Genomic DNA, 27,823 nt, shown 5'->3' on the forward strand with positions numbered 1-27,823 from the left:
GTAAAACAAATTTTATAAAGGACCTGTTTTGTTTTTTAAAAGTGTAAACTTGATAGCGCTTCACTTCTGTGACCTACATATTACACTGGATGTCAGACCATGGAAGTAAATCACCTGAACTAGCCACAGGCATACCATACATACTTTTAGGACTGTTCAATCCAAGAAATTATGTGAAAAATATATTCCTTGGGACATTAAAGAAGAGGATTTGCATAACAATTCTAGTTTTTTTTTCAGTTTACCATACACAATATTTGATACTAAAATTAAAAAGTATGTTTGGTGTAGACAGGCCATATCAGTATTGGGTATATGTCAACCTTAATTAATCACTCAAAATTTTACCTGAAGCCAAAACTAGTCTGCAGGTATTTTCCCCCATGCAGGCTATTTTTATAATACTATATTATGTAATATTATTATAATGTACAATCTGGAAAAAATAACAAAGTAAAGGCAAAAAGGACCAATCTATTTAAAACCATCAAATCACTTGCACACATACTGGAATTAACTCGAATAATATTAAGAGATCTAATTTTGAAATCTTTAAATTCCCAATATTTCCTTTACCTTGCAGATGTTAAAGAGTCCCACTACTTTTGTACTGTATACAAGCTATCAGTCTCTTAGATTTTCTTCTTCATTATGTTATATTATCAAGTTTTGATCAAAATTCCTCAAGAAAAAGAACCATCTAGAGTGCAGACAAACTTTGGCGTTATGTAGGTACAAGACAGACAAATTAAACCTATATACTTATATTCACCCCAGTTTCACTAGAGGGAGAGGAAACCTAGTCCCCTTGATTACACTAGATGGAGAGGAAACCTATAGTCCCTCGACTTTCACTACAGAGGTAGTAAACCTAGACCCCTTGGTTACACTAGAGGGAGAGGAAACCTATAGTCCCTCCACTTTCACTACAGGGAGAGGAAACCTTTAGTCCCTCCACTTTCACTAGATGGAAAGGAAACCTATAGTCCCTCCACTTTCACTAGATGGAGAGGAAACCTATAGTCCCTCCACTTTCACTAGAGGGAGAGGAAACCTATAGTCCCTCCACTTTCACTACAGGGAGAGGAAACCTTTAGTCCCTCCACTTTCACTAGATGGAAAGGAAACCTATAGTCCCTCCACTTTCACTAGAGGGAGAGGAAACCTATAGTCCCTCCACTTTCACTACAGGGAGAGGAAACCTTTAGTCCCTCCACTTTCACTAGATGGAAAGGAAACCTATAGTCCCTCCACTTTCACTAGATGGAGAGGAAACCTATAGTCCCTCCACTTTCACTGGATGGAGAGGAAATCTAGTCCCCTTGGTTTCACTAGAAGGAGAGGAAACCTATAGTCCCTCCACTTTCACTAGATGGAGAGGAAACCTACAGTCCCTCCACTTTCACTAGATGGAGAGGAAACCTATAGTCCCTCGACTTTCACTACAGGGAGAGGAAACCTATAGTCCCTCCACTTTCACTAGATGGAGAGGAAACCTATAGTCCCTCCACTTTCACTACAGAGGTAGGAAACCTAGTCCCCTTGGTTACACTAGATGGAGAGGAAACCTATAGTCCCTCGACTTTCACTACAGGGAGAGGAAACCTATAGTCCCTCCACTTTCACTAGATGGAGAGGAAACCTATAGTCCCTCCACTTTCACTACAGAGGTAGGAAACCTAGTCCCCTTGGTTACACTAGATGGAGAGGAAACCTATAGTCCCTCCACTTTCACTACAGGGATAGGAAACCTAGTCCCCTTGATTTCACTAGATGGAGAGGAAACCTATAGCTTCCCCCGCTTCACTACATGGAGAGGAAGCCTGAAGTCCCCTCAGTTTCACTAGAGGGAGAGGACAATTTATAAGTACAATAACACGTTCTTATACATAAAACCTTGAATCAACAACAACTTATGTCAGAAAAATGACAAGCAAAATAGAATTTGTTTGAAGTACAATACAAATCACTGGGACTCTCTTCATCTGAACACATTTTAAATAAACACAAATCATCTGATTTCTGATCATAACTTACTTTCCAGTCATAAAAATCTGATGTTTAACAATGCAGGAAAGTTTTAAAATAAAATTTAGGGAATGACCTAACAATATATTAAAGGAAGAAAATTCCTCTTCAACACTATTTCCATCAAATCGACCAATAACAGTTAACTGGCATAAAACTGATAAGTATGTAATATATCCACTTATTAATAATTTTGAATGAGTAGATTTGTGACACATGATAAATATATAAAACATTTATTACAGTGCTATCACATTGTATGACATTTGACCTTTGTAGTTCATACATCTATAATACATGTAATGATACACTAATATAACAATGTGTTTTTCACACCTGTTCACACAGTAGAATGAATAACTTTGGAATTGAAGAATCAAATATATCTGTTTCAGATTTAACATGGGAATCTAATAAAAACAAGGTACCTTATATCAAATTATATCCACTTTTGCTTATCAAAGTTACAACTCACAGAAAATGATGTAAGAAAGAAATTCTTGCAGAACCACTCTCTTCCACAAATCAAGGGGTTAATGATAAATGTTTACATCTGAAATCTTGGTTGTATTGCACACATACAAAACAAACAAATGTTTGATGAGTTTGTTTGGATTAAATTGATGTACATAACAGGATGATCAAGGGCTAATGATGTTAGATCTGTGGTAAGAATGGCATCTGCAGACAAATGAAAATGGCTCATTTAAATGTAGGAAGTCACAATCATCTAACACGTATGGGCAGTGAAAGGGGATGTGGGGAAATGTTGGTGCCCTTATTGCCCTCGGTTCCCTGAGGCTGAGCGAGATGCAGTGTAACCTATGGAGCAGATGCTTTGAGCGTAGACTTGAGGAGGGACATGGGCTCTTTGCGTCGATCCTGTCCAGGAACGTTGGTAGCATGATCGACAATGCTGAACACAAACTGTAAACAGCCAACCTTGATATAACTGCCATGATGAAGCAGGGCCGTGCCCTCCCAACCCGCACCACTCCCACCAATCAGACTAGAGCTACTGGCTTTACAGTTGCATGGTTTTCTGCCCTAAAATACAATAAATGCACAGTGTAACATCACATTTTCAAATATAAATGTTCTAATAAAACAATAAATTTAATTTCTGATAATTAATCAAATTCATATCGAAGAATTAAAAAAAATTGCATTCTAAATTTCATCACAATATCAGTGTTGTTTATCACAGGAGTTAAATCAATACGATTCCTATTACTTTGATTTAGTGTTCTGTATTGGAAATATCTTTGGCACCAACAAAACAAACCCTCTACTATATTAATATTTCCCTCAAACAGAACTTCAGATAGAGCACAATTTACCAACACTATAATGTAAGCATAGGCTCTTACATGACATGAATTGAACATGAACATATATACAAGGTCCCTCCTATCTCTGAGGTACATGATACTGTATACACATTGTGGACACAGAAATTATGTTACAATACTTGACAAAGCATTTAAAGAGGTACTTGACAAATTCTTTCACACTATGACTACATACTCGACTTGACCCACAATAAGCCCCCCCCCCCCTAGTAGGAAACAAAGGGATTTAAAAGGGAGAGGTTTATTGCTAAATGTAGGCCTGATTCTACAACTTGTGTTTTTGTCAAGTGGACTACACCTAAAATACTGAATGTTTTGACATAATGTTAATCTATCCCGACCCTTTAAAATGTGTGTTAGAATTCTGTTTTTTCTGTTTTAGTATAGGAATTCCTAGTTAAAATCATTGGTATTTTTAGTGATTTTTTTTTACTATGTCACTTAAAAAAGACGAGTCCATGTTACAGAAATGCACCGGCAAAGTTACGATGCAGTACACATATGTAACTGTGAGGTTTTCACACGCCCCACACACAGTAGTTATTTAACTAGTTTTCCCTTTGTTTCTGTAACATTTACATGTACATAATACCTATCAGTAACAAAGTGCAAAATTTCACTTTGATCGGACAAATGTATATTACAGAGGTTCGCTTCAGTCATTGTATCTTATATTGACGCTGTACAATCTATAGTGGAAGGGAAGTAACTATATCAATCACGTGAGGTTATAATAGTTTTCGAAGCAATGAGTTTCATATTTTCTATACTGTCCTAGACAGTGTGTTTAATCGTACAGAAGGCATGATGATTTGTTTCAGAATTCAGATTTCTGTGCCAAATAATGAAAAGCCATGGCTTGTCCTCCGAATGTCAAAACTCACCCATGGTTTCAAAAGAATTGAGACATTGTGTTTGTTTAAACATAGAATATTAGGTATTATTTGACTTATCGTCACAGTCTATTAATCATTGCAACTTGGTGCCAATCTGACCATCAAATCTTTTGATCTGATAGTCTTTAATTGGACATAATCAAACACAAAATGTACTCGAAGTTGTCCTTTATTCATTACAGTAACTAAATACCTATTTTATTTTTCGTTTGGTCCATTTTATCACCATTCGGATCAGCTCTTTATTACAAGATTTTCGGGACAAGAATAAATGAAGGCCTGGCTCCAAAAGACTTGATAGAAAGGAAAGGGGCTTATTGCTGAGCAGGGGCTAATTATCAGTTGAGTACGACAGTAGGCCCTAATATCATCTACATATACCCAGCACTGGAAATTCATTATTACTTACATTGTCTGTGACTTTTGAACACATGGTTGGTCTGTCCTCCATGCGTTCCTCCGTTGTTTCCTTCCTCTTGCTGATGATGTTTCGGACTGCTGCCACCACGGCCGTGGGTTGAGGTGTAGTTGCTACCTTATCCGAGAAGTCACAGGAATACAGGACATTATCAACGGTGCTGCCGTGCTCACTATAGTTCAGTAACTCGTAATGCTTGGTAGTCTGAAAATATATCATCACAAAATTAAAATGGACAACAAGACGTCCCCCAATGCAAGTTCATGTAGCAATATAACTCAACCACTAGACGGGACTATTGTTAAGTTGTAATTATTTCATCTTAGACCACAGACATGTTTGGTTTTTATAGCTTCTCCAACTTTTTGTGAATACATAATTATGTTTTGGTAAGATAGAACTTTCTCCACTTACTCCATCACGATATGTAAAGACATGATTTGGTAAGATAGAACTTTCTCCACTTACTCCATCACGATATGTATAGACATGATTTGGTAAGATAGAACTTTCTCCACTTACTCCATCACGATATGTATAGACATGTTTTAGTAAGACAAATTTCTCCACTTACCTCATCGTAGAATATATAGGCATGTTTTGGTAAGATAGAACTTTCTCCACTTACTCCATCACGATATGTATAGACATGATTTGGTAAGATAGAACTTTCTCCACTTACTCCATCACGATATGTATAGACATGATTTGGTAAGATAGAACTTTCTCCACTTACTCCATCACGATATGTAAAGACATGATTTGGTAAGATAGAACTTTCTCCACTTATTCCATTACGATATGTATAGACATGTTTTGGTAAGACAAATTTCTCCACTTACCTCATCGTAGAATATATAGGCATGTTTTGGTGAGATAAAGTTACAGTGTCCAAACTGTGATAAGCACACATCCATATCAGCACCTGTAATAGACAAACATCAGTATCATTGTACCACTAAATTACTACAGGTAGCAGGCACAGCAATACACTTGTCACAGACCATGTAGTATCCATGGTAATAAATCTGAGTCATACTCTTCCGCTGAAACAATTTGTTCTGAAATACTAAGAAAGAAAACATTTTTTTCTACTTCAACTGTTTCACCCTTACTGACCACATTGGACTTCTATAGCTAGTGATGAATGAATTGCAGAGTCCACCAAAATTTCTTGAAAAAAGGGTTGAAAGGGTTAATCAGTTAAGTTAAATTATTTCTTGGGTGATGAGACAGGAAACATGCTGTACTTTACCTAACTATGCAACTTACTTATACAAGGGTACCATGGGGTGGAACAATATATGTCCATGGAATGCCATATAGTGTTATATACCATCTTGAATTGAAATAAGTTTTGAATATATGTCCATGGATTGCCATATAGTGTTATATACCATCTTGAATTGAAATAAGTTTTGAATATATGTCCATGGAATGCCATATAGTGTTATATACCATCTTGAATTGAAATAAGTTTTGAATATATGTCCATGGAATGCCATATAGTGTTATATACCATCTTGAATTGAAATAAGTTTTGAATATATGTCCATGGAATGCCATATAGTGTTATATACCATCTTGAATTGAAATAAGTTTTGAATATATGTCCATGGAATGCCATATAGTGTTATATACCATCTTGAATTGAAATAAGTTTTGAATATATGTCCATGGAATGCCATATAGTGTTATATACCATCTTGAATTGAAATAAGTTTTGAATATATGTCCATGGAATGCCATATAGTGTTATATACCATCTTGAATTGAAATAAGTTTTGAATATATGTCCATGGAATGCCATATAGTGTTATATACCATCTTGAATTGAAATAAGTTTTGAATATATGTCCATGGAATGCCATATAGTGTTATATACCATCTTGAATTGAAATAAGTTTTGAATATATGTCCATGGAATGCCATATAGTGTTATATACCATCTTGAATTGAAATAAGTTTTGAATATATGTCCATGGAATGCCATATAGTGTTATATACCATCTTGAATTGAAATAAGTTTTGAATATATGTCCATGGAATGCCATATAGTGTTATATACCATCTTGAATTGAAATAAGATTTGTATCGCCCTTTGTGTGGTTATAGGTGGCATGCTTTAACCCTCACCTTTACTTTCACTACAAAGTCAATGTTCAATTCTCTAACAGTTTGAGGAATACCAATGATCAGGAGTTACTAAAGTAGTCTCCAACTCAATAAATATAACTTGATATCATGATTATAAAGCCTACCACTTTTCAAAGAAATCGGTCAAAAAATGTAGGAGATTCCAGAAAAACATAAAATACCAAAATAAACAAAGGGCGATAACTTTTGCAGAAAATAGACCAATTAAAATTCCTTTCATTGAAACACAAATACAAATCAAGATTATAATGGATATCAAATTTCAAAGAGACTGATTCTTTAAACATTTCGATAGTACTTTGTAAATATTTCTACAGGCTACTGAGCACGGTTCTCCTAGCTGTGGTTATGTTGTTACCTGTTCCGATGTTAAGGGTACGGTAGGACATAGGAATTGGTTGGCCCTTCCCCGTCAGTGGACATAAAACGGCACGCGCCTTGATCTCACCTGCACCTAAAAGATAAAAAATATTGATAAAACTTTGTTACTAAATATTGTTGTTCCAGCATAATTTTTTCACAAACAGAACTTGAGGTTTTGTGATGGAGTATAGTACAACCTGTAAAAGCTTTCAGAGAAGAAAACCTACCCATGGATAGAAGTAATGACTTTAACACCATACCCATCCTGTTATAAGCATCATTACACCTTTATCACACTTTTCCTGTTTCATTTTAATATGATCTTCTTTAATTGGCTGTGCCACAACATATTTAACACTATCACATTTTGAAGGTTCTATCAGGACTTTGAAGGAAACATGTTTATATTGGCCAAACTGTCAAAATGCTCCAACCATCAACCATGGTTTGTTGAGTAGACATGTAGGTGTTAATATATGGCTGATAAAACATACTCTTTACTTCAATATATAGTTGTTACAAATATTCACAGAACTTAGCTAGTGTTGATTGTTCATCTTGCTCCTTAAGCACTCATAACCTTGACCAACTTGTCAAGTATTTGAAACTATATTCAAGCCTTGATGAAGACATTGCTTACCTTGTTGTGTAAGGAGGCCATTTAAGACACCCTTTTTAGATGACGATGACTGCTGTTTGTGGGGCATCAGCTGCTGCAGTCTCTGCCAAGCTAGAATCTGTATGAGACGCTCATCCAGCTTACTCAGTTCATTATCTGTGGGGAAAAAATGTAATAATAACAATACTCAAAAGATGCAGGTCTAAGGAGCCTATAGGAAATCTGAGACACAACATCAACACATGTCATTTGAAATGATTTTTTTTTCAGAATTTGTTTTCATTTACTCTACAAGAGCATACAAAGGTTGTTTCATTTTTTTGAGCAATGTATAAAACATGTTAACTATCCTTTTGATTGAACTATCCCTATTGGGTGGGTGTGTCATGCATGCACTTGTAAAATACTTAATTTGAGTGAAATAATCCAACTGATTATTCAGCACTTACATTAAATTCATTTCTAGTCCTGAATAGTTTAACCAGCATGGCCAAGATAGCACACATGTTTGGGAAAGGAAGAACCTATATGGATTCAATAAATGCCAACTACAGAGAGGCCTAGATATCAAAACATATTATATTTAAATGAGCTTTCTCTATATTTGCTATTTAAATGAGCTTTCTCTATATTTGCTATTTAAATGAGCTTTCTCTATATTTGCTATTTTAATGAGCTTTCTCTATATTTGCTATTTAAATGAGCTTTCTCTATATTTGCTATTTAAATGAGCTTTCTCTATATTTGCTATTTAAATGAGCTTTCCCTATATTTGCTATTTAAATGAGCTTTCTCTATATTTGCTATTTAAATGAGCTTTCTCTATATTTTCTACGTGAGTAGTGAAGTGCGAGTTACCTCCTGCTCCCTCCACACACTGCTGCAGTGAATTGTTGAGGGAAACAATTGCATTGGATGATCCATGAGAATTAGCTGTGGACACTTTACCTAAAACAGAATAATAGAATCAGAAATATCCATATTGTTCACATTCAATACAGCAGACATGAGTATTGGCGTCATAACAGCATAATTAACATTGAGATGGAGACAAGGATAACTTCTCATCTACAAAACTGGGCCAACATAGATGACGTTTAATTACATGATCGGTATAATAAACACAGGGGACCCTGATGTGTATGATTTTTGAGCTGACATGCATGACCTTCAGACCTACATGATAAAGTGTAGAGAACCAACCAACAGATGACCTCTGACTATTCACACACTGACGGCCTTGACCTACCTGATGGAGCTGAAACAGTGATGACCTTTGCTGTGCTGCCTGACGCTGTAGTTGTGGTCTTGCCTATGGCCATACCGGTCACTTTGGCCATCTGTTTGCCTGTGACTTGTGGTGACAGAATAGATGTTGGGTTACTGCCACTCATGTTTTTTGCTGCCATATTGTTTGCTGCTAGTTTTCCCCCCTGACCTAACACTTTAGTCACTACGGTGTTATTGGATTTGTTTATAGCACTGATGACGATGTTCTTCCCTGAGGGGGTGGTCACACCTGTTGCCGAGGATACTGCCACACTCTGTTTGTCCCCTGACGACCAGTTAACACGAACTATACTTGGACTGTCTGTACTGTTACTACGAGATTTGATCACAGCTGGAGAATCAGATGATGTGGTGCCTTTCACATTAGAAACATCCGTCATTTCCACATCACCATTGAGAGATGAAGAATTTGAACCAGATCCTACAATTTGTCCACTTGAGGAGAAGCCAGGGGGATTTAACAATGAGATAGCTCCCCCTCTATTTACATCTAGAGGTCCATTAGACACACCGTCTTGAGATACAGGGCCATTAAGTAAAGTCCGATCTCCATCAAGGGCAGATAACTTGTCAATATCACAGGATTGCCCCACTGATGAAGAACTTTCTTGTTCAGCAGAGTCTCTCTGGACCACAGGTTGTACAGACGCTGTGGGTTTTTCAGGTTTTGATGTTTCGCTGAGGCGAGAACTGCCATCACTAGATTTTTGGATCTGCTGCTGTGCCAGGTGTTTGGCTATACTTGTTTGTAATGAGACCACAGCTGTTAACCACTGAAGATAAAAGTACCAATATCAGGGCGGAAACATAAATGTTTCTATCTCATCACCCAATATATTCCTATCACATGCTTGAAAGTTGAAGACAGTGAATATATAAATAGATAAAGTAGTAAAATAGCAAAATTCACTTTAATACTGAACTTAATTACCCTCAAAAATTATATCCTGGTTCTGTCAAATCTATTTTTCAAAAGTTCATTAAGTCTAATAACACAAACAGCAATATATAATATTCAAGAAGAGTTTTTAACTAATCCCTATATGTCTCCTTACTAAGTTTGTTACACAAGTATAAACCATTATTAAACCATTAAATACCAAACCGGGTCTTTTTTTTTTTTTAATATTATTACGCAGTGTAACAAATATCTTTTTTTCATGATTTTCTGTTACAATGTAAGAGAAACTTTCTATTATCACCACATCTTGCTTTGCTACAGTCCTTCAAATGTCTGATGTCATTTTTTTCTATATTTTCCCATGTTTTATCAAATAATATTTTTTTTACTCAGATCCTTCATGTACTCACCTCTTCCTGTTCCTCAAGTGTAGCAGTTGGTTTACCCTCCATGGTAAGGGGGACTTCCTGGGACAAGTTGTCCGTCACCCGTGGTAGTAATGGGGGTGGATTATTGTAGTGATGCTTAATGGCTTCTGGTATCTACAATACATATCATCTTAACTAAAACACTGATTTAATGGTGTAAAACATTGATTAAATGGTATAAAACATTGATTTAACGGTATAAAACATTGATTTAACGGTATAAAACATTGATTTAATGGTATAAAACATTGACTTAATGGTGTAAAACATTGATTTAATGGTATAAAACATCAACTTAATGGTGTAAAACATTGATTTAACGGTATAAAACATTGATTTAATGGTATAAAACATCGACTTAATGGTGTAAAACATTGATTTAATGGTATAAAACAATGACTTGATGGTGTAAAGCATTGACGTAATGATATAAAACATCAATTTAATTGTAATGTACAATATTTTTTTAAGCCATCCTGATATTGCTAATAATAAACAAGGGCTATTCCAGTAAACTGTCTATAGAACTGGAGTCCTCCTTTGGGACTATGTTTTACTGGAATAACCCTAAACTAAACTAAAATATCTATTTAAATGGTCAATTAAGATATTTCATGAAGCCAGCCAATTTAAACTTAACTAATAATAGATGTGACATTTCAATAAATACTGAATAACAATTTTCTGATATCACTACCTTCATGATCTACTTTTCCTTGAACAATCGGAACATTTCTTCACATCTGAGATACAATCTTCAGTATTCTACACCGAGAACTGGAGATTATTCTGTGATCCTATCATACAACATAGCAGTGGAACTAGATCAACCTTAGATAACTTAACTATGAGAGTTTATGCTGGTGACACTGTAACCATTTTGAAAACCATTTAACATTAGCTTGCCTTCTTAAACATACTCAATCTTTATAATTACAGAAAAAAAAATTTCTACAAACCATTTGGTTTGTTTTTGTTTAACGTCCTATTAACAGCCAGGGTCATTTAAGGACGTGCCAGGTTTTGGAGGTGGGGGAAAGCCGGAGTACCCGGAGAAAAACCACCGGCCTACGGTCAGTACCTGGCAACTGCCCCACGTAGGTTTCGAACTCACAACCCAGTGGTGGAGGGCTAGTGATAAAGTGTCGGTACACCTTAACCACTCGGCCACCGTGGCCCCACAAACCGACATTGACCAAGTTTCACTGCCCTTGTCATGTACTCACTGAGATGGATTTGCGACGAGGGTGTCGCACTTTTATCCTGAATGGCGGACTTTGTCTGTGGATCTTATTGAGGAAGTTGACTTTGATACTATGCTGATTGATGTGGCCGCTAAATGAGTCCCACAATTTCACTCGCTCTGATAAACTGACTGTCTGTAGTAACTTCTGGTCCTGTAAAGTCAAGAGGTTCAGACGATGTAACAATGGCAGACATTGCATATAAATACAAAAAATTTGACAACAGTACCAAATGTAAATGGATGAAATTTTCACAGATGACAGAGTGGTTCCCTATCTTTCAATTACACCTTTATCACATTGTATAACATCTTTTTATTTCTCGTAGTAAACCGGACAATTTCTAATAGTGTTTCTTATTCCTTTCAGTATACATTGTATACTACTACTCTTTACCAAGAGGGGAGTATACCGATATCCCTCTACTAGTAACGCATACTATGGACTGGGTATCAGATATTGATGCACTGCTTCGTGCCCGAGAGAAGAATTACACTTACTGAGACATGTTCTGGGTGATTTGAACACATCCATCGACCAGTGGGCAATGAAGTCAGAGGAGGGTTGAGACAGTCCATATGATACACAAGTGGACAAAAGTCACATTGTAATAGCGGTCCCACTCTACAGCTCCTACAAACAAAACATGATTTATAGTCAAAAGACATTGTGTGAAATAACGCATTCACAACAATTTTTGCTTCATGGCCAGCTGAAAGGGCACAATCATCCAGTTGAAGAAAATCACTTAATCAATTCTCTGATGGATAATAGGAAATATACTGTCACTGAAGTTTGAATATTTTTTTATTGTTTTAAAACTTTACAACAAATTTCTCCTGTTCCATAACAAGAAGAAATATTACCATACAACACATACCTGCTACAATAGAAGCAGACCTTGGCTGGAAGAGGAACCATGCCATTGTCCAACTCATGAGCAAGCTTTTTCTGTGAGCTTCTGTCTCGACCCCACCACTTACGTTTACTTGAACCTGTCACAATAGGAAAACACAACTATCAAGAATTTATGATGAATCAACTTCCATATTAGTGATACCATTTATTGAAGCCAAAATTGCATAGCATCCTATTTGATGCCTAAAATGGGAAAATTTTTAATAAGAACAAAAACTCCTAAAAGTGGCCTAACAGCACTCTGGATGGCCTTTCTGCATATATATACGACCTCACCTGACTTAATATATTAAAATTTATACAAGTATTTGTATGATCTCTTTCTAAGATACTTCATGAAATTTTATTCCTTCCACTTAAAACTGACCTGGTAATGATGTGGTACAGGCTATATCCTTGGGAAGTTCAAACTGTACTGGGTTCATTAGCTTAGCTGCCTTGGCCAGTGTCCTCAGAGGATTCTGTAAATCATCCTTATCGAAGTCCATCTCTTCAAATGGGGGTAATGTAGGCGCCATTGGCAGGGACTGTATCTTTGGAGGTCGACCGGGACCCAAACGACCATTTGTACTGCTACTACTACTCTTTGTAGAGGCTGCATCATCATCTTTTGACTGTGAGAGAAACAGAAACTTTTTTTTATTAATGGTCAAAATATAGTTGGAGGGTATGTTTTCATCTATGCCTGTAAATGTATGGAAAACAGAAAGATTTTTATCAATGATAAAGTGTACTATAACCAACTGAGGTTTACAAAAATTATGACACAATTTGGTGGAAAGGTTCAAGTGTGTGTGCATAACCTATCAGTTTCCCCTCTTCCTATTCTGCATTTCTTTTTAAATACCGTTATATACCTTTCATTTGTAATTAACTAATTTCAATTTAGTGAAATATAACTTGCTCCTTCCAACAAAATTTCATTTTTGCTTGACAGTTTACAATTAGGTTATTTCACTATTATTTTTATTCAAATCCACAATATTTTACATTTTGTACTTACATCTGGGATGGGAGCTACCCGACATCGATGACATATCCATTCTCCTGGTGGAATGTCATCTTCTTCTAAAGGAGGATCACTGAAAAGACATAGAAATGCTCATATATTTATTGTCTGGAGAACACAAATATTACCAAGATAGCAACTATCTTAACTGACATCAACATGTCCCGATATAAATATCAAACAAAAATAACAACCATCTTAACTTACGTCGACATGTCCCGATATAAATATATCAAACAAACCACCATCTTAACTTACGTCGACATGTCCCGATATAAACATATCAAACAAACCACCATCTTAACTTACGTCGGCATGTCCCGATATAAATATCAAACAAAAATAACCACCATCTTAACTAACATCAACATGTCCCGATATAAACATATCAAACAAACCACCATCTTAACTTACGTCGACATGTCCCGATATAAACATATCAAACAAACCACCATCTTAACTTACGTCGGCATGTCCCGATATAAATATATCAAACAAAAATAACCACCATCTTAACTAACATCAACATGTCCCGATATAAATATATCAAACAAACCACCATCTTTACTTACGTCGACATGTCCCGATATAAATATATCAAACAAAAATAACAACCATCTTAACTTACGTCAACATGTCCCGATATAAATATATCAAACAAACCACCATCTTAACTTACGTCGACATGTCCCGATATAAATATCAAACAAAAATAACAACCATCTTAACTTACGTCGACATGTCCCGATATAAATATATCAAACAAACCACCATCTTAACTTACGTCGACATGTCCCGATATAAATATATCAAACAAACCACCATCTTAACTTACGTCGACATGTCCCGATATAAATATATCAAACAAACCACCATCTTAACTTACGTCGACATGTCCCGATATAAATATATCAAACAAAAATAACCAACACCTTAACAGATTTGCATATAAATAAACCTGGCACATTTTTTCTACTAAATTGTCAGTTATGTTCATTATTTAAGGAAAATACAAGCATCTGTTCTTTTTTTCTGTCCCCCTTAACCTTTCATATTCAATTATAACTTCATAATATGTTTTTCATTTCAACAAAGATGTTATGAATATTCTTTCTCAAATTATATGATACACAATTTGCAAGCTGTCGGCAGATGATTTGTTGGACAAGGTTTTACGTAATGACATGCATGCTTAATAGCTGTCTGCAATCTATCTTAGTAGTGACAGGATATAAACTGTCAGAAGTTGATGGATAATCAAGTTTGCTTATAATCTTATTTACAAATATATTGACAGTCAAAATTATTACAATTCATTACATTTAAAAGCTCCTCTGAGGTATACGTATCAAACACATGGGAAGATCAGGATCCCCTTAATGTGTGTATAACACATTTGGTAGCCTCCTGTATTCAGTAGGAATATGCTTTTTGTCATATAATTTTGTATCATCCCTGGGGCCAAATGATTTACAATTTAGTTCATTATTTTAATTCGAAAGGTAATGCAAAATTTTACTGTGGTGCATTTTCAAATATAAACTGTTTACAGACAAAAGAATAACTGAAACGAGGCCCATGGGCCTTATCGGTAACCTGAGTTCTGATATATCTATATACTAATAGATGATTTTTACATTTTAACCAAGATTTTACATATCTGACCCATGATCTTGAAAGCAGGTGACGATAATTCATTTGAATTACTTCATGCATTTGGTAGTCTTTCATCCCAGTAGGTTACTGGCCCCATATATCATGACCCTCGACTAAAATTCCAAAGGGCCATATATCTATGATGATCAGATCAGTCCCAGAGAGGAAATGTTACTGATATACAGCTCACAGCATACCAAATTTCATCAGAAACTGTTCATATTTACTCAAGTTATGCTTACAAGGACAAATGGTAACAAAGCTGCAGAGGGTCAAAACTCATTGAATTAGTCCCATTGTTGAACTCATCAGACCTCTTAATGATATAAAATTACAAAATCTTTCATTTTTATTCAAATACTAAGGGCCATGAGTTTGTAAGTTACAATTGAATAGTATATAAGCGCTACTGTTGAACCGTACTGAAATCTTATTGATACTATATACCTGGTATTTTGCCCCAGGTTATTTTCGCCCTTGAGCAACACAAAAGATATTCGCCCCGTTTTAAATTCGCCCTAAACTACTTTTAAGAAATGTCTTTTCCTCGTTTACAATCGGTAATTCGCGAATAAAACACGCTAGAAAAGTGCGAGAGTATGTTTTGGATCCGACCAAATTGGCCTATGTATAGACGAAGACTTGTAAATCCTTTAGTTGAGCTTGAAATTTCGCCGTCATCTTAAATTCGCCCTATCATCAAAGGGCGAAAATTAAACGGGGGCGAAAATAACCAGGTATGCAGTATATAAGGCTGCATACCATGTTTCATGAAAATCAGTACATACTTACTCAAGTCATTATGTTCGACAGAAAAAGTTAATGAACAACACACTACGATGGACAAAAGGTGATGACAATATAGGTCACCATGGCCACGAGTCTTCAATCTAGGTGATCTAAAAATGCTGTTGGAAATGATTACAGTAACCATTACTTAATGGAGAACTGCTTGTTTAATTATAATCTCAGCACATATTGATGTTTTGTTGAAAATTACTGTTTAGATAATATTGTATTTCCTCATTTTACTCAACTGGCATATCAAACAAGTTAAATATAACAAATTAATCAATGTTTCCCTACAGTCCACATCCTACATTACAGGACAGATGGACAAGGTTTACTACACAAACAGGATTATTTATATAACGTTCCTGATGTTTTGAACCAATTAAAAGCAAACTGTAATCATATAAGGAGTACTTCAGAATATCACATCAATGTATTTTCAACCTATACAGACAAATGAGGGGTGCTTTTAAAAGATTCACAGGGGAAACTTTCAATATGAAATCAGGGTTGAGCTTTTCGTTGTTTTCTATTTATAATTTTTTTCATTTTGAAAATGTGAATTTCATTTTTTGTGCATTAGTCTTTATTTCAACAGCTTATAATTGCCATAGGATTGAATAGCCACATCAATCATCAAAGAACATTTTTTTAGAATTATCATGAATATAAACACATTCATCTTTTCAATTTCCAGAAAAAGGTAGGGATGCACTATAATACAGTACAAATTTGAATAAAACATTATCTAATATGATATCCCTTTCGCCACCACCCATTGTAAAGTGTAACAGGAAACTGTACTGACAATTGACTGCCATAATTGGAAAATAACAATAGCTTAATTACAACTATCACCATTATAACTTCCTGAAAAATGAAATGCCATACAGCACATTTTTATCATAGAAAGGAGAGGAGCCAACATCATGTTTATACTAGATGGTGCTTTTTTCCATCAGGCTTGGATACCTGCTGGTATGCAGGGTACGGTGATTGCATTAAGTTGACTATATATATATATATATTTACCATTGTATGGCACTGCCACTATATAACCCTACCAATTCAGTTGCGAGTTCACCAGCCTATGAACTGCCAACAGGAAGTGATCTCTGCTACTCGTAAGCGCGGGAAATTTGAATTTGAAAATTTCAAAACAAAAAACGCATGACAAATAAAAAATCGCAGATGGTAAATATAAGAATTGAACGGCTTTCAGTTGGCATTCATAGTCGATATGAATTCCAACTGGACAGAGGCAAATTCCATGAAGCGCGCTATGAATGCCAACTGAAAGCCGTTCAATGCTTAAATATATGACATCCACTGGACTGTACCCAACACAACCTGACATCCACCAGGTTACACCCAACACAACCTGACATCCACCGGGTTACACCCAACACAACCTGACATCCACTGGGTTACACCCAACACAACCTGACATCCACTGGACTGTACCCAACACAACCTGACATCCACTGGACTTCACCAAACACAAACTGACATCCACCGGGTTACACCCAACACAACCTAACATCCACTGGGTTACACCCAACACAACCTGACATCCACTGGGTTACACCCAACACAACCTGACATCCACTGGGTTACACCCAACACAAACTGACATCCACTGGGTTACACCCAACACAACCTAACATCCACTGGGTTACACCCAACACAACCTGACATCCACTGGGTTACACCCAACACAACCTGACATCCACTGGGTTACACCCAACACAACTTGACATCCACTGGACTTCACCCAACACAACCTGACATCCACTGGGTTACACCCAACACAACCTGACATCCACTGGGTAATTACACCCAACACAGCCTGACATCCACTGGGTTACACCCAACACAACCTGACATCCATGACCACTGGATGTCAGGTTTGGATGTAGATTGCACCCTCAAATTCACAGCATTTTTTAAAATTCTGAATAATACATAAAACAAGCTTCAAATCATAGTAGGATCAACACAAAATCCAACTATGAAATTATAAATGCAAATGACAATATAGACTGAGTGGCATGAAGATGTACATATTCTATATTGATTATTGTAATATAATAACCAATTTATTATCTTTTTGTCTTAGCCTAACAAATTTCTCAAGACATCTTTTAAAACTGGACATTTCCATTACCATACTTGGGGATATTTTGGATATGGTTATATTTGGGTTTATTTGGTACCTGGTGTGAGTGAGCCAAAACTTAAACACATGTAACGAACAAACATAAATCAAATAACTACCGTTAATGACGCACCAATATTTAATTTAACCACCCTATTTTGAACAAAAAACACAAATTTTGGCAACGTCAAAAAGTCAAACAATATTCTGAAGTACGGTAGATCTTTCCTATATCAACCTCTTATGATTGATCTGTATGTTGGTGTATGTAGATCTAGACCATAAGAAAACAAAATCATGATTATGGAAGTAAAACATATCTGTAGTGAGTTCCATTAGAAAACTACACTAAATTTTAATACCAATAACAGCAAAATATTAGAAAACTAAATCACTAAAATGTTATACCAATAGCAAAATAATCTTTTCCATCAGCACAATAACAGTGTTCTGTATACTGGCGCTTTTTTGTTCCATGTACCAGTGTCCTTACTTTCAAGGGTTATGACCCAATATCTTATCCTGAGAGGTTTGGAACATTATGCCCTATCATTCTAAAGACTTTTTCATTTACATCAAGCATGTATTGAATTCAGGGGTAGAGTGACAACAGATAGGATCTGTAACTACTTCAGGGGTCTAGTGACATTAACTGTACATGCGTATCACCAGCTTCAGATTACAAGGCTGTAGATTCCTCCTCAAAAATATACATATCAATAACTGGAAGTGTGCCAAGTTTTGCCTCCCATTCTAATTGAGTGTAGCACTAGCATTCCTACTCCATTGCATGTGATACATGACCAGTATATATACCAAAGCATATCCCTTATACCATTTAATATGATCAGTGCCATTCCATATATCCTGTATACCTAATTTTCTACTCTTTTTCATACATTTAGCAGAATTAAATTGAAATTTCCTTCTTTTCCTTTTTGGCATAAATTTTTTTCAACTTACTAGCTAGGCCAGCTGGAAATCTTAAAAAATCCTCAAACTCTACATACAAACAGAAGTGGAAAATATGTAGCAGTTGGTCCTGTTACATACTTAACAATGTTAAATGTACTTAAAAATCTTTTGAAACCTATAAGTCTACAGTTACCACCATTAGACATTGCTAAGTCTTTGCTCTCAATACACATGTCCTACAGTATAAACAGTACTTAACGCCCCCATTACAATTAGTTTTTAACCTCCATGTCTGGGTATGCCTGTGCACTGAATCCCTATTGTTATAATAACAGAAGCTGTACGAGGGTGACAGACATCCATGGAAGACTAATTATAAATGATTCATATCTGTTCCATCCATCACATCCTCAACCATGCACAGCTTCTCTACATGCCTTTTTTCAACTCAATTGTAACAGTTCAGTTTTGAAAATACTTCAAATTCAACACATTTGAAAAATTTAATCAGAACTTCTGACCAAATTAAAATGGAGTGAATTATAAATGCTATTTATACTTCAATCCTGACACAGCATGCAGAAATCATGAATATAATACTACACTAGTATTAGTTATTATTTACATTTTTAACTTGAAGCACTAATCATTACACCTGTACCCTTACATTATATTACAAACTTGTCATTACATTTGTACCTTGACATGATATTCACTGCATTTAACCCTGATATTACAGTCATTACATTTCAGTGATTTTTTTACATTTTCATTTAAAGTGCCCATGCCCTTTTTCATTGGGAATTTTGCTGCGCGAAAAGTTCAAATTGGGAATTGTACGACGATGAACCTACCATAATATGCTAAGTTACTAGAGTATACCATCAGACAGTTATTGTATTTGTGTGCTAATATAATAAATAAACAAACGATATTCATGATAAAGATTTTTATTGAACAGTATACTGTACACAGGAACACAGGTACTTGTGGACATGAATATGATGTTTTTAATAAAAATACTTGTGGACATGAATATGATGTTTTTTAAAAAAATATTACATTATAGACGAGTAAATTACTGTATTACAATCGTAAGCTTAATTTGTAAAAAAAATACTGTTCCTTCGCCTTATAAATACTAAGTGTACATGTTTATAAGGCCAAGGAACGGTATTTTTAACAAATTAAGCATACGATTGTAATACAGTAATATACTCGTCTATAATGTAATATTTTTATTAAAAACATCATATTCATGTCCACAAGTACATGTGCGCAGGAAGCACTCACGCCGATCGCGACAGACTCATCATGATCAGTCTCTAACAAAACATCAGTCTCACTCTCACTAGTAACTGTAACGTTAGGACAAGGTTCACATACCGTGCTAGACAGTTTCTGCCGTTTAAAGAGCTGGTCAATTGGCAATAGGCCTTGTGAGTCACGTTTTTTTAATTTTTCTTCGTGTAATACTTAGAGTTGTGAGACATTTTGTCTCGGTGACCTTGACTCGTTGCGGTGGTCTTGGTCTTAGAGAAGCTTGGTATTTACGTAGTAGTATTATTTGAAGCGTTTTGGTGACCGTGATTATCGACTAACTAAAAACCTCGACCGAGATGTATGAAAGCGTGTATTTGTGTAGAAGCGACAAATTATAAACAAACACGCTATGAATAAATCTGAAATATTTTATTGCTTCCGATGACCTTAAAACAAGGACATTTAAGGTATTTTTTTTAATCTTTCATTGAACTATTTTACAAGCCAATTGGGGAAAAAAAGGGTCAGATTGGGAAAAAATCCACGAGGGGAAAGTACCGAAAGTCGGCACTTTAACAGGGGTAAAAAAATCACTGCATTTAACCCTGACATACAAATCATCATAGTCGTTATATTTGTACCTTGACATTAGTCATTACATTTGTACCCTGATATTATAGTCATTACATTTGTACCCTGACATTATAGTCATTACATTTGTACCCTGACATACAAGTCATTACATTTGTACCCTGACATAGTAGTCATTACATTTGTACCCTGACATTATAGTCATTCCATTTGTACCTTGACATAGAAGTCATTACATTTGTACCCTGACATTATAGTCATTACATTTGTACCCTGACTTTATAGTCATTACATTTGTACCTTGACATAGAAGTCATTACATTTGTACCCTGACATTATAGTCATTACATTTGTACCCTGACATTATAGTCATTACATTTGTACCCTGACATTATAGACATTACATTTGTTCCCTGACATACTAGTCATTACATTTGTACCCTGACATTATATAGTCATTACATTTGTACCCTGACAGTATAGTCATTACATTTGTACCCTGATATTATATAGTCATTACATTTGTACCCTGACATAGTAGTCATTACATTTGTACCCTGACATAGTAGTCATTACATTTGAACCCTGACATTATAGTCGTTATATTTGTACCCTGACATACTAGTCATTACATTTGTACCCTGATATTATAGTCATTACATTTGTACCCCGACATACTAGTCATTACATTTGTACCCTGACATACAAGTCATTATATTTGTACCCTGACATACAAGTCATTATATTTGTACCCCGGCATACAAGTCATTACATTTGTACCTTGACATTATAGTCATTACATTTGTACCCTAACATACTAGTCATTACATTTGTACCCTGACATATTAGTAAAATAAGTCACTATATTTGACAACTTGTAAAAGTATCCCTAAATAGTAAAATGTTGTCACTGTCGCCAAAAAGTCTCATAGACCCCATAGTCCAGCTTTATGAATTTTGTTGCAGGCAATTGCAAGACGCAGATGTAGATTTCAAACAAGATTCACAAGCTACGGCAGTCATGCATTTTGGATGGTGAAATAGGAACAAATGGCATTCAGATACATTCAAACTATCAAATTCACTTGGAGAAGACGTTTTAATGAAATGCGACAATGCAATAGAACAAAAGTTCAGTAGAAGAAAAGCTATAACTGAAAATGTCTTGCAGTTGGTCAATTAGTGGCTTTAGCAGAAATTTTGGACGGTTCATTATAAGGCTTGATATGTTCATTAATATTACAAATATATTACAATCTAGCATGCAAGACTGCAAGTCGTATTAAATTTGAACATGGTGTATGACAAATTCTTATCAATATCATTTATGAAAATTGGAGTGTTTAGTTCTGGCATATCTATGTCGGGTACCAGATATAACCCAAGCTTAAAATATTCCACTTTATTACACAATAGAAGACATTTGCCATTAATTATAAGGGTGAAACAGTACACTCTTAGCACAGTTTGGTACGTATTGCGGTATAGTGTTGACAGTTTGATTTCTTCGGTAGGGTTTATTTTAAGATATATAAATATAAACCAAAATACAAATAGATGAATAGCTGATGTGGAATATCTGTAAAACAAATTTGGCAAGTAGCTGCCGTCGTATCCTTTGATCAGAAACCAAAATGTTTCTATACGGAAGATTGATAGGAAGCTGGGGAATCTCTTAGCAATAGCGACATTTTCCCGTCAAAACACTGATTTAACGTAAGGCCTCTTCCGATTGAGGATTGAGACTCATCAAAATCACTTGACCAATAGACACCAGCTTTTATATATATATTGTCAGTCTACCTTCCGCCCAGTCCATGCGAAATATCACCAGTCCGTCGGACAGGTCCGATAAAATTTCCGTTGGTGGTAAAGTGTTGAATAAATCCGGACCGAATGTCCGGTACGTTTTGAACCTTAGAATTGACCCGCGATTCTCTATGAAACAACCGTTTGACTGGCGTGGTTCTGACTCGTGACTCATTCAAGCGCTATTTTGACCGCAACTCACAAAACATTCCAGAATTTTCTCGCCTCAACAAGATGTTGCGGTTTATTGAGGGAGCGATTCCCGGCAAACCGATCAAAAAGAAAACATCTGAAACAGAAAGGACTGTTCAGAAAACGGAGGCATGTAAGAAGTATGAAGCAAAGCGGGCGCCTCGTAAACTTAACATTAAATGGAGAGAGAAACGCGATTTTTGTGAAGACTTTCAGACAGAGGATGATAATTGGAATAGAATCATGATGATTTCCAGGAGTCTTTAAATTTGAGTAAAATTTGATTCTATATGTCATGTCTTGAGTTTGTTTTTTTTATTTTGGTGTCAAAATATAGCTTATCAAGTAACATAATTTGGTCTGGTAAATTTGTTTACTTTACCAGACCAAAAATGTCTGGTAAAGACGAATCCGGTCAGGTAATACTTCAGCTTTTACCAGACAAAATGTCCTGTAAAAAAAATACATTTCGCGTGGACTGCTTCCGCCGGCTCATAACGAAATAGATATAGACACCCATATAAAAATTTACCGCTCACGGTACAAGTACTGTAATTTGACATTGCTTTACCGTGTACCGAACCGAAAGAAAAATATTGCGGTTCAGTTACACCGCGGTAAACAGTTTCACCCCTATTTGCCATGCAACATTTTCGTTCAGTGTTACATAATTACTCCAGTATGGCACTCATATCATCAACACAGTAAATGCAAGGACACTTTTATAACGTCACAGGTATATGACACAACACACAATACACAATTTATGAGTTAATCTCCCCTTGCAAGCTCTTCAAAACAGGAGATAAAATACACTTCCTGTGTGTATGGCCTGAGCGATATATATACTTTGAATACATGAGACAGGAACCCGGCAGTAGTAAATATTGATAACTGTTTGATATGTTGAAACCTGGTACGCACACAAAACGATACTAAATAATGAGCAAATATGAAAGCTTCATAGGTACCATGTAGTATGTGTTAGTAAACTCCAGTTATGTAAGGAATCATTACGACTCATCTGGGTGGGTTTCTCGCCAATAAAATCAGTAAATAGCACAGCAATTTGCCAGTCATGATAAGCGATGTCCACTTTCTCTAATTTTCATGGTTTTACACCTTCCATTCATGGATATAAGACCAATTTTTTTAAGATTTGTTGTTGATGTATTGCAGACTGGTAAAGAGAAGAAATGTGCTGACATCATGACAATAATGGGACAAGAGCTTGGTCTTCTGATTCTGGCCCTACTTCCCATGTTGGCGCATTACCTCAACAAAAGACAGCTACATTTCAGGCACATTAACTTGTGCGAAAAACACCAGTCAAAAGTCGGAAATTCAGTTTTGTATATATATTTCTTTCACTCAAGTCATTTATTTTTTCCAAAATTACAAAAAAAAAACATGAGCTTTAACTTTAGAAATTATAAATGGACATCAGGAGGCAATAACTATCAATGTGTAATTTGACAGTTTTTCTGATACCGTATTTGACCTAATAAGGGCGCAGGGCCTGGGTAATTGACAGTGGGGCGCCCTTATTAAGATTAGTTATTCTGAAGTTTTATGAAACAGACTATACCTTATAGCAGAATACCCAAGGCTGTGGAAACGGTAAAATATTCAGTCATAAATATATTCCGGATGAAGATATCTATTCATTATCATATATCGAGCTTAAACATCACTTGAATATACCTGTAAAGTTGTAAACCATGCCAGCTGATCTTTAGACCAGAGAATGCATGTTCCACCATTTTTATGTTCAAATGGAACTCTTTTGCATTCTATTTATAGACACAGGTGATTTCCCAGATCATCTTAGACATCGTTTTTTACCTAATAATTGATTTACAATGTATTTTACTAGCTTTCTGTTCTGAACAAACTTTATTTATCAACAAGAATGAAGTCTTTTACTTTATCTTCAAATAAAGATGGTACGTTATTATTTGTATGTGTGTTTAGTTTCGGGTGCTCTTTGCACTGACATGTCATCTGTAGGAATAGACAAAAAGTGGCAAAAATTTGTGTTCCAGTTACTTAATTTGCTGAAGAAAATAAATTGAACACATAAAGTAGCAAAACATTTCACAAGAATTATTACTTTTGAACACCATTTTGACACTCAGTCAAATATTAATTTCCTTGAAAAAGGTAGGGGCGCCTTTATTAGGTCAAATACGGTATTCTATTACACAAGTTCAATAAAATCATCCTCAATTTTTTACCTACCTATATATATTGGGTGTAAATTATTATAATAGACCTTGACTGACTTTTCTGTGTTATCTATAATAGTAGAAATACTTTTTTTTTTTTATTTACAAGTATTACATTGCAAAATAAAAGTTGAAAGCTAAAAATGGTAGTATTTTTGTATGTCTTGCTTTCAATAACATAAAAAAAACGTTGATGGCACTGTATACGTAGGTCCTGTATCTTATATAAAGCCGGTACATTCCTGTAGTGTATGTACGGTAATGCAACAATTTTGTACATTTAATCTTTATTTTTCCCATCAATTCCCAATGTGTATTCTACTTCTACTCTTTATTTATTTTACAACAATTGTCAAAAAAGTTATATCATACAATGATTTGATTTTCGAAATTGAAAAGGAAATTATTGTATTTGCAATTTTTGGCAAGTAGCTTTATAGATCTTCCTGATCGATGTTGCAAATTTTTGTACAGATGGTAAGCCCATCATATCATGACGGACTTTTAAACAATACAATTAATAGGCTTGTTTTAGCAATCTGTTTATGATAACACTGCATCTTATAGTCAGACCTGTATAGAATATCTGTGCATGATGCATCAAACAAAGTTGTCCTGACAAAAGTGTGACATTACATTATTCACGCTTAAAAATTAATATGCATCCTTACTGGCATTGTAGATGGAAGGCTGCTGGACAACGGTCACAACAAAGTAAATCTCCACCTTCCTTGCAGCTGTCACAGCAGTCATGGTTCACAGCCCGTCCAGGCCGTCTATATTCACGATCTCGACGCTTTTGTCTACGAAGAGCTTCTTCACTAACAGGTGGAGACACTAGTTTCTGGATTTGCTACAAAACACAACATTATATTTACTATAAATTATGGAAATATGTAATTCGTTTGTATATATATACAGATGAATTATATCAAAGTTAGTTATTATCTTTTGTATTTAGTATCTTAGTTCCATAAAGAATAAAGACACGTAAAAGTTGTGTTTAAACAGTGTTGTTAACGTTAATGAAAATAATTTAATGAGACTTGTAAATTTGTACAAAACGCGAGAAAAATGTGACCAGAATTTTCGCGGAAAAGATATAGCTATATTTCTGCTTTCACGACAGTGTGAAAAATTGAAATTATGTGAGATTGACAACTCTGAATAAACCATTATTAGTAGTTCATTATGCAGAAATATGAATAAAATACAAAAAGCGTTACTATGTTTAGACTACGGCTAAACAGCAGCCATGACAGTTTTAACATGAATCTCGGCTTGTTCATCAAAATCGACCATGCTTCAAAACCAAACAACGGACGAAATGTTTACCATCGCATCAAACAACTCACCTCCATCAGTCCACCTGATGTATCTAAATCATATTCGACCGTAGTCATGTTGAACTGTTAATAATACCTGCTACTAGCACGATACTACAGAGGACCGAATATTTTACTCGAAAACCATTCTTCTTTTCTCGGCGACCGAGAGAATATGGTTAAATTACAATCAATTTAAGGGCTAAGTTCATTAAGGAACTCTACATAATATATATATTCATTTTGAAAAATATATTTTCTAAACACTCTTCGTCAAGAATTTTGCATCAACCCTGTTTTTTGTGGAATAAAATGGAAATTCTTGAATATCTCTTCTTCAGAAAGCAGAAAGTTGGCGCAAAATGTCGGCCATTACATATGCGCATGCGTTGATCCGGGAAAGTACAACATACGCATGCGCAATTCGCATAAACGGAAGTCATGAAGGTGAAGGCCGCTGATGATTTGGTCGGTGCGTTCGATAAACATAACTATTTTTTTTTCATTCAACACAAGATACTGAACTCGTAGCTCATTGATTTTTAGTAGAAAAAAACCTATATATGTAAATTCCAATTTCATATAAATTACACCAACAGCTTTCATTGAAAAAATATGTCAAAGTGTATGTTAAAATAGTTCCCTAAATGATAGAAATATCATATTAATATAGTGAGCGACAGTTAATGGATACATTTACTTATTCATATTTTCTATTTTATGTTAAATAAATATACCACAGTTTATAGAGAGCATTCTCTTACCAGAAGACGGCTTATATTCGAAATATTTTATGTAGTTTTCTGTGATTTGCATTCCATTTATCCAATGACATATCTTTTTGAGCTGTGTATGCATTTTATTGTTGCAGTATGCAATGCAATTAACATGTCTGTACATTTTTGGTAAAGCTTGTTTGATTGTATTTTTACTGACTCCATACACAGTGACACTGTGGACGTTTTCGTTTATCGCGGCCCAAATGGTTGGACTTGTTGAACCACACATGTAGTTCTTCGTTATGAAATTAAGGACGGAGTTTTGATGATTTTTTTCAGACGACATTTGAGAAAGACTTCCAAGGCCCGCAGTAACACATGCAGGTCCGTCAAGATATGCCTGTAATATACAATATTAAAAAAAAAAAGATTAGCCGGTAAATTTTACAATGTAAGAGTTATTTCCCTTGAACTGACATATCTATTTACTGTAGACTGATTATAAAACCCCCGTATTGGGAGGAGTATTGGAAATGAACCAAAAAGTGGGTC

At 35.3% G+C, this 27,823-nt stretch overlaps 1 protein-coding gene across 1 annotated transcript; it reads right to left on the bottom strand.

Annotated features, from left to right (window-relative positions):
• Positions 1-788: 788 nt before the first annotated feature.
• Positions 789-26,820, bottom strand: LOC117333171 (PHD finger protein 12-like). The gene is made up of 15 exons (XM_033892329.1): positions 26,583-26,820; positions 25,899-26,080; positions 13,618-13,696; positions 12,982-13,228; positions 12,577-12,691; positions 12,197-12,329; positions 11,679-11,849; positions 10,435-10,566; positions 9,083-9,896; positions 8,692-8,781; positions 7,855-7,989; positions 7,210-7,305; positions 5,537-5,619; positions 4,686-4,898; positions 789-3,075 (listed from the first exon to the last, which is right to left on the bottom strand). Exons 1-15 carry the CDS (start codon positions 26,628-26,630, stop codon positions 2,851-2,853), a joined length of 2,763 nt encoding a protein of 920 aa, XP_033748220.1. The 5' UTR covers positions 26,631-26,820; the 3' UTR covers positions 789-2,850.
• Between the last annotated feature and the right edge of the window lie 1,003 nt (positions 26,821-27,823).

The sequence above is a fragment of the Pecten maximus genome, chromosome 8, assembly GCF_902652985.1.
Source record: "Pecten maximus chromosome 8, xPecMax1.1, whole genome shotgun sequence".
Taxonomy (NCBI): Eukaryota; Metazoa; Mollusca; class Bivalvia; order Pectinida; family Pectinidae; genus Pecten; species Pecten maximus.

Excerpts from the sequence above, each read along its gene's own strand:
- LOC117333171 (XM_033892329.1), bottom strand. The coding sequence starts at position 26,630 with ATGACTACGGTCGAATATGATTTAGATACATCAGGTGGACTGATGGAG. Across the intron at positions 26,081-26,582 it reads CATCAGGTGGACTGATGGAG|CAAATCCAGAAACTAGTGTC; the intron begins GTGAGTTGTTTG and ends TGTGTTTTGTAG. Across the intron at positions 12,330-12,576 it reads GTCTGCTTCTATTGTAGCAG|GAGCTGTAGAGTGGGACCGC; the intron begins GTATGTGTTGTA and ends TTTTGTTTGTAG.